The sequence below is a fragment of the Nanorana parkeri genome, unplaced genomic scaffold (assembly GCF_000935625.1).
Source record: "Nanorana parkeri isolate BGI_ZX_2015 unplaced genomic scaffold, ASM93562v1 scaffold26, whole genome shotgun sequence".
Classification (NCBI taxonomy): domain Eukaryota; kingdom Metazoa; phylum Chordata; class Amphibia; order Anura; family Dicroglossidae; genus Nanorana; species Nanorana parkeri.
In genome coordinates this window covers 1,038,993-1,052,971 of record NW_017306294.1, presented here as the reverse complement: position 1 = coordinate 1,052,971, position 13,979 = coordinate 1,038,993, and the positions used below count along the sequence as shown (strand labels likewise).

The 13,979-nt window shown below is 40.3% G+C and overlaps 1 protein-coding gene across 1 annotated transcript in view; it reads left to right on the top strand.

Annotated features, from left to right (window-relative positions):
• The window catches only part of LOC108794824 (putative cation exchanger C521.04c), a 40,458-nt gene that overhangs the window by 7,618 nt on the left and 18,861 nt on the right, over positions 1–13,979 (top strand). The window contains exons 2-9 of the mRNA XM_018565936.1: positions 581–739; positions 2,823–2,950; positions 4,062–4,170; positions 6,715–6,831; positions 7,531–7,592; positions 10,457–10,603; positions 11,657–11,842; positions 12,944–13,046. Of these exons, the coding sequence (XP_018421438.1) occupies positions 581–739; positions 2,823–2,950; positions 4,062–4,170; positions 6,715–6,831; positions 7,531–7,592; positions 10,457–10,603; positions 11,657–11,842; positions 12,944–13,046 (1,011 nt within the window). The remainder of the gene's footprint in view (positions 1–580; positions 740–2,822; positions 2,951–4,061; positions 4,171–6,714; positions 6,832–7,530; positions 7,593–10,456; positions 10,604–11,656; positions 11,843–12,943; positions 13,047–13,979) is intronic.

Here is a 13,979-nt window from a genome sequence, read left to right as displayed (position 1 = left end):
CAGAAAAATAAAAAAAAGTATCAAAGAAAGCGCCATCTGTTTAACAAATGATGTAAAATGAATGTGGGTACACTATTGCATGAACAAGTGATTGTCAGTCAAACTATCACATAACTGCAAAACGTCCTGGCAGTGAAGAGGTTATACAGGCTAGTACTCAATTGCTTAAGATTTACAGTGCTTCATTTTGCCAGCTTTAACTCCAGAGATTGCACATTTTCCAATCTGCACAACCAAACAAGTGACGCGCATCCTTCCTAATAAATTATTCCTCCTCGACAGTGAAACTGCATCATCACCTCTGACCAGCGAACCAGGAGCTGATCTACGAATCAGTGATTTTAGCACTACAGTAGCAGCGTGATCATCCTGATTAACAAGACTGGCTAGACAAAAATAGTTTGGTAAATGGTAAAGCTATATGGATTTCAGCTGTATTTAGCATTTTGCCTAGATTTTCTTGTATAATATATGCACAGTGACCTGTAATCCATTTGTTTGATATGCAGCCTGAATGATAGTGTTTATGGGAATTCAAAGTAGGATTCATGTTGAAATTTGTACATATCTTCTACTGCAGACTTTCCTCGAGAATTTGACCACCGTGCTGAAGTACACCACAGACGGGGGTCCCTCTGTGATAGACATTGCAATGTAAATATCCAGCATGATTTGGTGGATATGGATACCCATTCTGGTTCTCATCAGCATAGCCTGCTCACACCAAGACTGTTGCATGGTAAGCTTTATTATGCCATTTTTGCATCAACATCCCTATGTTAACATAACATTCCCATTTATTAAGAACATAATTATGATTAATGTGTAATGATTAACAATATGGCTATACTTCCTTATTTAGTCTGTCTTCACACCTATGCGGTTTGGCAGTAGACTATGTCCAGTGTGTTGTAGTGGCTTCATTGAGAATGGCACCCCATACCCACTACAGTAGGTGCCAACGGACCCAAATTGCAATGCACCAGAACTGCAATGCACATTTTGGTGCACTGTTAAAAAAAGTAAATGTTTAATGTAGTACACAATTGGTTACAATAACTGGTACTCTTGTTAGGTCAATAAAACAAAAGTGTGTGTGTTATTTATTATGCATGCATCTCCCCATTACCTGGAGATTGGTAGATTCCAGATAAACGTAGTTTCTGGTTGCTTGAGCTAAAGCTAAATAATGTCATACCCCATACTAATACCATACCATAAACTCTGCATTGACTTCATATTGAAATGCAGTAATTAAAAGCAAATTAAGACAAATAGACACACTTAAAACAAATTAAGATAAATAGGCACACAATCATTTCCAGGATAATACATGCCGCAGAACAATGAGTACACAGGGTATTTTTTTTTTCTGGTTAGTTGAATTCCAGATAACGAGTTTACTGTGTATCTCATCAAGGAGCGCCGCCGGCGGGACCAGAGATGGGACACTACCGCCGCGGCAATTGCTCGCTTCTGTTCTCTCATCGGCCGCTCTGTAGCTACTCGATCCGCTGCCTTCTGCAGCTTCCTCCGCCCACCTCATCCTGTGCGTCACTCTGCCCTGTGCGTCACTCTGACCTCTGCGTCACTCTGACCTCTGCGTCACTCTGCCCTGTGCGTCACATTACTGACCTGTGCGTTACATTACTGACCTGGCAGAGTTAAGTCCGGGGCAGGGTAGGGGTTAGGTGGGGCAACTGGTGGCGAGTAACTTTTAAGGCCTGGCTAGTAGCTCAGGACTTAAAATTTTGAGCCCTGGTGTATATAATATATATTATGCAATTTAAAAATAAAAAGGCAATACATTAGTATTTAGCATATCAATAGATGTTGACGGTCTTACAAAGACTTGTGCAGCCACTGACTGTTAATTCAAAAAAGGACACTGCTACTCCCTCTGTACTATATACCGTATGTATCTGAACCAGTGCTTAAAGCCTGTCTCTCAGGGCACGATGGACTCCTCCTAGGCTCTCCCCCACTGCAAGTTAACTGCTCGTTGATGGCTAGGGGACCTGTGCAAAGGTCTTACTTACCTGATCTCCGCTTCTCTGGCAGTCCCTCCTTTGCTCCATCCTGTTGACTGTCCCTCGGTGTCATCACATATAATTCAAGACTATGATGATGATATCAGCAGGCCTCCAACCACTGGGTTGAAGGGGGAAGAAGTCTCGGAACTTGCGGGAGTAGGTTTTACATAGGTAAGTCATTTATACAGCTCACCGAAACAATAACAGTTACCCTTGCAGTGCAGGGGTAGCCCCACTGCAAGGGGAGGTTTTTTTCTGGAGATTAGGCTTTAACACCTTTTCACCTGTAAACACTGGCAACTGCAAAGATTCTCATGAGAGACTCATGTAAAGGAGGAAACTTTTCATTAAAAGAAATATGTAGACTATTCTTTCTATCCTCTGCTTCTGGAAATGCTAGTTGTCTATCATACTAATGCTTTTACTTAAATACTGCTGTGACCAGGAACAAGTATCCAGATAAGGAAAAGTCGGCTTATCTACATGTTTCCAGTCAATAAAATGTATTGAGGACACTGAGTTTATATGACAGCAAAGTAACTATCCTTTTCATGACGATGACAAACATGGCGGCCCCTGTATATCTCTTGACAGATTGTCTGTGAAGCTATGCTATTTTGAGTTAGAAATACTCTTGGTGTAGGTGTAAATGTAGAAAAGGGATACGCCACCAGCTTCAGGTGTTGGAAGGTTAATCTTTCCCCAACTATTCCTGTATGAAAGTGTTTAAAGCAATTTTTTGTGTTTAACTGGTTAATTGTGTCAAATAAAATCCTTGTATTCCTGTAGGAGCCTCCACCCCATCCTGTTGTCCTCATCACTCAGAGGAGGTCCTGCCTTGTGACCTTTGTCTTGTTAAAACTACTCTAACTGCTGAGAATGAAGTGGAAGCCCTTAAATTGTCAAATAACTATAAGGTGAGCCTTTTCAATATATCCCTTCAAGTCATTTCTGTATAAGATCTGCTGCTATCAATTTGTTTTTTACTTTTGTGGTCTGTGTAAGAAGAGCTGGATGAAAACGAGAATAAAAAGTCGGTTAAATTATTTAATAAAAAATGACTCCTTTGTTCTTGTCTCAGTTGTATATCCTTCGTTTTGCACACTTGGACCTTGTTTATTCATCAAACTCCTCCCATTGTGATTTAGTAATATTAGTATTCTAGTATTTTTTTATCCTAAACTTAGAATAAAGTGTTTTTATGAATGGGTTTTTGTGAATAAATATATAAATTATGAAATACTATTTTATTAGACTTTGTTTTACACAGACTAGGTCCGGCATCCTACCTAGACCTTTCCTTGTCTCTACTGGCAACATTGTTCCTATGTAGTAAACCCAATATATGTTATTTTTTGTGGTTAACTACACAAAACATGCCTCCGTTCTATTTGCATCTCTACTCCAATTAAAAGTAAACATTTTAGAACAGACTCTAGAAGATGGCTGCTACTAAAAAATTGTATTAACTTGAAAGCCTCTTCTGTGCCCCTCTTTGGTTTTGTTTCACTTTGCTACAATGACCTAACTTAATGGCTAAGCCACCTGCCATTCCGCTATGCAATGGGACATCCATATTGGGCAGAAAATGACATGTTGAAATTTAGCAGGTGTGTTTTATCAGTATAGTTAAAAGCTGAAAATGGAGTACAGGTTACTTTTGGAAGGGAACTTTACCCACCAATTTAATGTCTCCCAAAACTGTTACTTTTAAGGCATGCCAACTGTCAAAGTTGTCAATGTGCTTATTTCAGCTCTCAACCAAACTTTCAAGCCTTAAAATGGTTGGTGTAATAGCTGATCACATATGCAACACCATGGCAACTGCATTCCAAATAGAGGCTAAGATGGACACCTTCCTTGGCTGTATAGGAGGATGTAGTTCTGCTTTAATATTCTGTCCTAAAAACCAAAGGACAGTTATGAAGACGTAACTAGTCCTGTTTGTTTACTGTGGTTCATGATCACTAAATTATGTTTAAAGGTTAACACTCTGACTTCTTCTTTATTACTTTTTATCAAATTCAGTTTGGTTTTAAAAAATGGAAAAGCCATGTAACTGAGCGTCCATGGGAGGATCGATCTGAAATTGTAAAAGAACTCTATTCTGACCTGAATGTGGTAAAAGCTGCAATGGGTAAGATGGTCATCTGCTTTTTTATTTAAGCTGCTTGGATAATGTGTGTGTCAGGGAAGAAAGGGCAAAGCAAAATTAGGTTATAACATTTGCAGTTTTTGTTTCCCATGGTTTAGGGTAATAGTCCTCGGTTTCAATGATATGCAAAGTTTATATGATATTAAGCCATTGCTAGTGCCCTGCAAACTCGTACATAGTTTTTGCCATTAAAGTGAAACTGCAGTCAAAACATTTTGTTACATTTTTATTGCTGTGTTCTTGATGCACAGGGTAAGGTAAATTCCCACTATAGTGAGTGGTTACTGGGATAGAAAGTGTTTTTAAATTTACCTAATAAGGACTTATATTATAATATTCTATAGACTTAGATAACATGATATATTCAGTAAGTCTAGAATCCATTACGGATGGAGTTGCAGACTTCTCTATATAGAAAATTTATCTTAAAAGTAGCAACATTTTACTGAATCCCAAGACTGGAAAAAATGCATGACCCCCCAGGACTCTCCCTGCCTGTGTCCTCCTCAAACATGTTATTTGTCAATTTGAAACAGGTTTAATCTCTAGATTTAGTAGGCATTGTGTAGGATAGGTTGTATTTGTGTTTGCTAATAATGATTTATTATTATTATTATTATTTTGCACAGCTATCATGAGACCTACAAAATCAGTAGCATCTTTTTACTCTGTCAGATTTGTGCTTTCAGAAAATGTATGGTTTGGGTGGTCTTTTACTAATTCTAAAAGCTGTATGTGAAAAATTAAAAAAATACTCTGGGCCCCTGAGGTTAGAAAGCTTAACGCCTGGCAGTGAAGGGTTAAAGTAAGGTGGATTTTCTAGTGTGGATAGATGTACTAATGGAATCTGGGAATCTGCATTACTGTCATTAAAAGCAACATAAAGGAAAACTATAAGCGTGGCCCCTATGTATTACCATGTGAGTTTCAGACCCAGCTTTAGGACGCCCCCCCAACCCCCCCCCCGCGCCGCTGGACGCAGGGCTTAGTGACGCGCTGAACGCAGCGCTGGACACAGGACCCACCTGAGAGTGACCCTGCAGAGCCCACCATAGATGCTACGCAGCCCATCTGAGACTGTCTATGGTGGGCTCTGAAGGGGTCTCAGGTGGGCTGTTCAGGGCTGCATCCCTCCCTCCTTTCCTTCCTTCCTTCCTAGCTCCTCTTACCTGCACACATGGCCTCGTCTGCCACCAGACCGGCCAGAAGTGACGCCACTTCTGGCCAGTCCGACATCAGACGAGCAGCGTCGCTGATGGGGCCCTTGCTTGTCTCAAAGCCACTGGAGCGGCAATGCTGGGGCCCGGGCTGCTAGGGCCAGGCCTCCGCCTCCTCGCCCTTCACCGTCGGCCGATAGTCGTGTAAGGGACCCGGGTGGGCCCCCAGGCTGCCCGGGCCCCTTACATGAGTATCTGCCGTACCCCCCTGATGGCTGCCCTGCTTGGAGGTGAGGACTTGGCTGTTTTCAACTGAAGGTCTTATTTGCACAGATATAAAACCTGTTGAGTCTGCTTAGACAACAAATTGAGGAAAGGACGAGTAGTTGTGAAATTGTTGATGGAGCAAATTTTAAAGTCCCATTGGGGGAATTTATCAAAGCTATTGCGACAGTTTTAGCCTCTTAGATCATTATTAATGTGCAAATCTGTCTTTTAACATGTGCCCCTGTTTTGACCTGAGCTTGCACTACTTTTTTCAATTGCATGTTTTTTTGCACCTGATTTGATCTGCACTTGTCCTGCGGCGGTCTGAAACTGGAGCATCACCTAACAAAACAATCGCAACTTAAGAAGCCCCCATGACCACTTCTTCAAAAAGCGACACTTGCGCTTTTTGCCTGCAGTTACGAGTCCTCTTTTCTAGAGTCTATTAAACCTCATTTATGAACAACATTACACTAGCATCCTAAATCTGGCGCAAACTGCATCAAATATATTCCGTGCAAGTTCAAACACTCGCAATTGCTATGATAAATTCCCCCATTATGTTTAAATTCTTGGGAAATGGAAATGTTTACTAAAATAAACAATAGTACTTTTACGATTTCCTTTAAAGGGGTTCTAAACCCTCCGTTTTTTTTGCTTATATCTACTGCTAGCAAGCAGTAGATATAGGCAAGAAGTGTAAGAAAAACAAAAAAAGAACGCTTGAAATCATTTTAAACTTACCTTGTTATCGCTGCTCGCTCCCGTGCCGAGAATCAGGAACTGCTCTTACGGCCACAAAGGATCTTGGGGCGGGCGCATGCGCAGTTCCGATTCTCGGCCGGGAGACTAGCAGAGACGCATGGTAAGTCTATGGACGTGTGCACCCGCATGCAGACACCGCTGGATCGGAGGGACAGAGCAGTCAGCGCTGGATCGGAGTGACGTTACACCGCTGGAGGGACAGATGAAAACATGGGGAAAGAAGAGGAAGACCAGAATAAGAGACATCATTTAAGGTAAGTGCTAACATTTACATGGGGGGGAGGGAAACATTTTCTTTGCCTTTTTAATATCACTTTAACCGTATTTATTTTCACAGCCTCACAATTCAGCATTGGCAACATCCTTTATGTACTTCTTTTTGGATGGTGGATCACTTTGCTTTACATCCTGGTATCTGTCCTTATGTTTCTCTCCATACTAGGAGCTCCTTATGGTAATTTTTTTTTTTTTACCTGTACAATTTTGTCTAAATTTGAATGTGGCTCTTTCTGTATTCTAAAATGTTTTCTAAACAAATGGCCCATTTTCATTTTTTAAATGAGCTGTAGATCATACTGTGGATGTATTTGTCCTTGAAATGGTTGCATATTGTGCCCAGCGACTGAAAAAAAAAAAAGTGTTTTTATTTATCCTTGCATACTTTTGAGGGAGATCTTTTGATTTAAGTTTTTTTTAAGTACATTTTTTTTATTATTATTTTGTCTCTTGCCTTGCAAAATGTCTAAAGTATATTCTAGAAATACTGGGAGGGAGAGTGTGCATACAGCTTCATAGTCCTGGAGATGGACTAGGCAGTTTCAATAAGGCTCCCTGTGTCAAAGTAGCTTCAAACCAGTTCTAAGAGTTACACAAGTTACAAGTGGAAAACAAGTTGGTATTTCTGACCTTGTTTTAAAACGGGGCCATTAGGAAAATCCCTTAACAGAGTGATTTGTCAAATAAAATTTGTACCCATTAGGATGCAGAAGGGGCAAAATATATAATTCTTGGAAAGATAATACCACACTGTGTACTTGATGTCATATTTTAGTTCTAGCAGTACATTGTATTAGGGGAGCAGATTTGCACACATAATTGTAAAGCATTTTGTGGTTCTGCAGCTTTTAACAGTATTATTTTTCCCCATTTGCAGGTGTCCTTTGTTGGAAGCTTGCAGGATACTTTATTTGGCCATTTGGGAAAGTAATCTTAAAGGTAAGCTAGTACCATGGGCCTGGGCAGTGTTTAAACCTTGATCCCTACCATTGTTCCTGTGCCATTTACTGATGTGTTCAGTGGTGTTATATTTATTGCTTTGTATGTGTATTGACAAATACAAGTTTTATTTCCCTTAATAGTAACTTCAACCTACTGCCATATCCAAGGTATTGACTGCTTAATGTAAATGCATAATATCTGAGCCACATCAAAGCCGTGGATCAAAGTGTTCTAAATAAAATCTACCACTGATTTTTTTTTTTTCTAGTTTTATATTTTGAGAGCTGTAGTTTTAATACATATAATTTAGAGTTGGTAGTTTAACTATTTTTAGTGGTGATTGTATTCTAGAAGTTGGAAGAGACTGTATTGACTTTTTCTAGTGCTTGCAGTTGTTATTTAAAGAACACAGTTTACTTAAAACACTAAGCGGAGACTACACCTTATCATAATGTTCTGCAAAATGTCTGTCAGGAATGGTCATATACTATAACGCATGCATTATGTTTTATCAAATATTTGTTTTGTTTTTTTTGTTTCAAATAATTTTTGAGATTTTACATAAGGTATAAAGAGATACAATTAACCCGCCGGTTCAGGATAAATGCAGTAAACATCAGACATGCAAACCGTTAATCACATCAGTGAACGACTAAAAATGAAACCAGGAAAAATAAGAGAAAAGTACATTTGCCAGCACACGGTAGGCTTAGTTACCCAGTATTGGCCTCTATGTCTAATTCGGGTTCCCAGAGGCACTGGGGTAGCAGATGTGACCATTTTACACAGGGGTGTAGGCATGTCGAGGTTGTAGTTACGAGCAGCTGACTCATCATAGTGGATGTGGTGTGTCGGAGGATGCTGTTCTGGTATTCTGAGTTGGAGTGCTTGGGAACTCGATGAGAGATGGGAACTCGAGAGGTCTAAATGGGTAGAGGAAAAAGAGGGAGAAGATTAAGAGAGGAATGCAGGGAGGAGGAGGAGGAGGAGGAAGGTAAGGGTCATGGTATGGGAGGTGTGAAGTGTTGAAACACTATTGTGGGGTGAGACTGGATGGCCAATGGGAGATGGTTCAGCATGAGTAGCTGTTCCCATAGGGAAGGTGTCTCAGTGTAGGGCAGTAAAGTCATCCGGTCTGATGGAGTAAGCCCAACAGGCCCACATTGATCTAAAGTTATCCAAGGTATCTTGTCTAGTAGCCTGTAGCTCCTCCATCTCATAGACGTGGCCAACCTTTTTTGAGCCATTCACGTACAGTGGGTGCATGGTCTTTCTGCTAATGGTGGGGGATGATTGTGCGTGCAGCATTGATAAGGTGTCTGTGTAGCGACTTCAATGCGCCCATGGGCTTGTCAGCTATCCAATGTAAAAGTGAGAACGTGAGAGGGAAGTGTGGCACCTGTAATTTTGCGGCTTGCTTTGTACACCTGTCTCCAAAAGGGTTGTATGTGGGAGCAGGACCAGAAGATGTGTTTTGAGGGTGCCCTCGTCCGTGTGGCATCTCTAGCAAGATTGGGATACTGCCGGGTATATGCAATGTAGTAAATGGGGAGTCCTGTACCAAAACGTCAGAAGTTTGTAGTTCGTTTCTTGCATTCTGCTATTGAGCGTACACTTGTGAGCTGCTGTGCAAATGGTAGACCCTGAGTCATCAGTAAGAGTTGGGGATCCTACCAGTCATTAAGGAGTCCTTAAAAATGAGGATTAATGGTCTAGTTATAACCTGGCTTAATTCCTTAAGTACCTTGGGGTGCAGGTTATCCGGACCCACTGCTTTGTTTGCATTGAGCATTTTAAGTCTTTGGAGTTTGGAGAGTCCGTTCCCATTTAAGACGCGGGTGATCAAATATTTGTGAGTCTTTTCTCCATTACGCTCCAGACATTTTCTTCCCTTAGTCTATTCTGTCATGTTTGTTGGAAGCAGTAACAATGATTGTTACAAAATATAGGCGACCGTTTATGGACACCTGAACACCTATATTGGCTTGTTGAACATTCCATTCCAGAACCATGGGCTTTAGTACAGCGTTGTCCCCCATTGTGGCTATAACTGTCTTCATTGTAGAAGGCATTCTACACGAGTTTGGGAGTGTGCCTGTGGCACTTTGTTCCCATTCAGCCAAAAAAAAATGTTTGCGGGGTCAGGTACAGTAATGATTTTGGCTAGGTCCTGGCTTACTATGCAAGTCCTTTTTAATCATCTCCAGGATATTCATTAGGGTTAAAGGAGAACTATGAGGTGAGTGAAGATCCCTCATCCTCATAGTTCAAGCCGACGTGTGACAATGAAACTGTCACACGACGGCTCAATAGATCGGGAAGTGAGCAAACGCATACCGTCGCTCGCTCACTTCTCGATCATCTCCCTGCAGGGAGCACAGATCCCTGCAGGGATTCCACCCCTCTCCCCCCCTGCTCCGATCCTCCAGTCAGCGGATGGGGTGGGGGCGGGTACAGCTGGCTCTGCCGTCTAGATAGGCAGAGCCAGCTGTCAGTAATGTCGGGATCCGTCCCGGCTAGGATGCTGGTTTATGTGCCCCTTAAGAGAACTATGGGGAAAAACACTTACCCCATAGTTCTTTTAAGGTCAGGGCTCTGTACACAGGATTCAAGTTTTCCACACCAGTGTTTTATGGATCTGTATTTCTGCACAGTGGTGTGGTTATAGTGGAACAGAAAAGGGCCTTCCCTAAATTGTTGCCACAAGATTGGCAAAAATGATCTAAAATGTCATTGTATGCTGTAGCAGTAACCATCTTAACTGGAAACTACTGAACTCAAAAATGTAGGGGGGTCCACATAATGTTTGTCCATACACTGTTTTTGTGTTTTGATTTTTTTACATGGTGATTGATCTTCAGAGTGGTACTGCACATAACAGAAAATGCCTGGTGAGATTCACAAAGTGTGAAGCAATACCAGAGGTCGATGAAGTGGAGAAAACCCCCCTCATAAATAACTGTGAGAAGGTACATTCAGACTACCAGGGTCCGGAGGTCCACTACTGGGTAAGCAAGCCTTCCAGTTTGCCATTTTTGTAGCATGGCTCTCCATGAGCAAAACACTGTCAAAAACTCCTCCCCTTTTTTTTCTTTTTCAGTTGTTATATATAATAATTTTTACATACAAGGTTTTCAGAATTATCCTAGCAATAAATGGATAAAATGGCTTTTATCAGCAATAGAAGATGAGCAATAAGGGCGATCACAATAATCTCAGTAAAAATAGTAGAATAATAATATTTTCCTGCATACACATGAAGTGAAATTCTACTTTTGTTGAGAAAAAATAATTTCAAGTAAATGCATTTTTACAGAATTCATCACAGGTTCCTAAAGATTCCTGGTTCTGTTCTTTGGTTATACAATACACAGTAGCTTTTGTTTCTCCATTGGCTTGTTCGAGTGCTAACCTGGAGGGTCTGTCTTGAATGATTGTAAAATTAGTGCAGATGTTGTAGAAAGAGAGAACCTGCATCTAAGCATTCCTGAAGACCCTTGACAGACACTTTTTGGCAGTTAGCCTAAGGATTTTGTCTGGGAAGCATGAAATGTTATCTTTTAGTTTTGTACAAACATCTGTGAAAAGCAGTGAACCAATCGCATGTAAAATAATTGTTTCTGGGGGTGTTCTATACAGTGCAGGGAATTTATCAAAACTGGAGCAGACAGAATCTGGAGCAGTTGCCCATGGAAACCAATCGGTTTATCTTCCGTTTGCTCAGGTAAGATTTGAAAATGAGACAGAAGCTGATTGGTTGCGGTGCAAATCTTCTCCAGATTTTGTCTGCTCCAGTTTTTATAAATTCCCCCCAATGTGTATAGAATGTTGGCACTGCTTCCACTAATATGTTGGGTTAGTTGATGCAGTTGTATAAGTGTCTCACGGGCAGGTATGTATTTATGTATACCTTTTTCCTATACAATCCAGAAGTTTGGCTTGTGTGGAAGCTGGCCACCCTGAGGAAATCCTGGTCAAATATGTACATTTGAAGATGTTTTTAAAATTGATAATATGAAATCTGAAAGTTTCATTTCACTTTTGTTGTCTGCTATTTTTAGTGGCGACTCAGCACTTATGTATGGCTCTTGGTAGGATTTCCATTGCTTGCAGTAGTCCATGGGCTAGCAAGCTTAATCTCTTGGCTTCTAGTCTTCTTCATCCCCATCTCCAAAATGAATGCCAGGATCCTGTCTACCGTGCTGTTAATGCCTCCAGAACATGTGCACATCCGAGGGACAAAAAAGGTGGGAGGCAGTTTTACGTACCCTATTTCAAAACCCTATCTTTGTGAATATTTATTAAAGCTGTTTGGTAGAGTCAAGTGGAGCTGAAGTAAGTAGAGCTAAAATACAAATAGCCTTTTATTATAACCTGTATATTTGTACCTGTCCCTGCAGCCTCTCTGCCAATGACAATAAGATCAGTTTGCGGCAACGTGACTTAGTCTTTTGGCTGCTACTGTACAACAGCAGCAGCCACTCCATTAATTGCTCCTACCACTGTGGAGGTTTTGTATGCCAGTGTAAATGTCAACTGGAGTAGGAATAAATTGATAGTGACTGCTAATCTTTAAGGTGGAAGAAAAACAAGACCAAGTATATTCTTTCTTTTAGGTAGAACTTAGTGTGAACAATACAAAGGAGGGAAGCCAGGTCATTCCATTTGGAGTGAGAAATGCTGACTGATGTTGTAGTGAGGTTGAATAGAACTGAGATGGGGGCACTATTGAACGTGTTGTGTAGAGATCAAGATTTTAAACCCATGTCCAGAGGTAAATTGATTCCTATAACAAACCTTAGTCAGTTTATGGGATTAAAGCAGAGGCAACATTTCTCTTTGTAGCACTTTATTTTGAAATATTTCATAAAGTGCCTTTTGACTGGTGCTTCTACATATTTACAGAACATTGACAGGTATGAATCTGCAGTAAATTTTGCTAAAGATTGTTGAAAATATAGTTGAGCCAGATGGCCTTTTTATTTTCCTCCAAAAAAATTAATTAACCTCAGGTGTCAAAAATATGATGGCTTTCCCTTGTTGGGATGATTTTGAAAGACGTTTGATTGCTTTCATACACATAATGGTAATACATTGTATAACCCTAAATGGGCAAATGTTCCATACAATCCTCTCAAAAATAGAAAAAGGGGGATAGCCAAAGTTGTCTTGGAATAATTTCTTTATTAGAATTTATTGTGTTGGTAAATTTTAACTTTCTTTGACCTTTTCTAATAAATCCACCAGATTACCACCTTGTATATTAGATGTAGAGTTTTTAACAATTGAATGTCTGCTCCAGTGTACTAAATATAAATACTTTGTGATATCCATTTTCTGATTTCTAGGTAGAAGAGGCCTATCATGCAGAAATCATTCTATGCTGCTATTATGCCGTTAATGTATATTACTACAAGTATGCTGTGGATGGATTAAATGTGTTTTCAGTCAGTATCCTTTTTCTTTTGTGAAGACTCTTAAAAAGTGCTATGCTGAGAAATATTGGTGCTTCTGTTTCTGACTTATTTCTACAAATGTTTGGTTGTCCCGAGAGCCTGCTGAAGCAGAACTGCCAGGCAGCAAGTGAAGTTCAATTGGTAATCTGTGTAATTCTGGATCAGTGATGTAATGCTAGATGAGCTAAACCTGTAGTTCCCAATCTAGTGCTTTTGCTTTTCCACCCAGCCATCCCTTTGCCTTTTTAGGTACTAAATATTTTTTTTATTTCCTGTGTAAGAAGATCATTAATTAACGCACACATAAAAATTAAATATTAAAGTATAAAATTGTTCAAAAAGAGTGTAGACATCATACAAAAGGAGACCTATAAAATTGCATATTAAAAAAAATGATGTTGTACATAGAGACATTCATTAAAAAAAAAAAAGTTGAATTACAGCTATTGCACTACATTAGAAAATAATCATACAGATGAGGCCTAATCTATGTGATACAAAGTTACACAACAAAATCCTAGCTACCCTCTAGTCACCTATTTAATCTTCTTTCAACCTCTACTCCCTTCCTTTTTTTCTTTTAACATGGAAATGGCTAGGAGATTTTACCATTTAGGAGGGTTGAATTCCTAGCTCAGTTGCAGCTGTGACATCATGGCTCCTCTCACTGCCTTGCAATAGCTGCCTTGACAGCTCTGAAGCAGAGCTGTAGGCTGAAATTTTTTTTGTTTTTTTTTTGTTTGGCAGCTGGAAAAGTGTCCAAAGCCTCTTATAACAACATTAGTTGCTTCCCATAAGGGCATCTATGAAGATTCCCAGAGCAGGTGGCAAAGCATGCAAGCAGCCGGGGAGGGTGTTAGATCCACGCTGTCTGGAGATCTAATCCCATGGCTGCATTGTTTACACTTTCCCCCCCCCCCCTAAAATC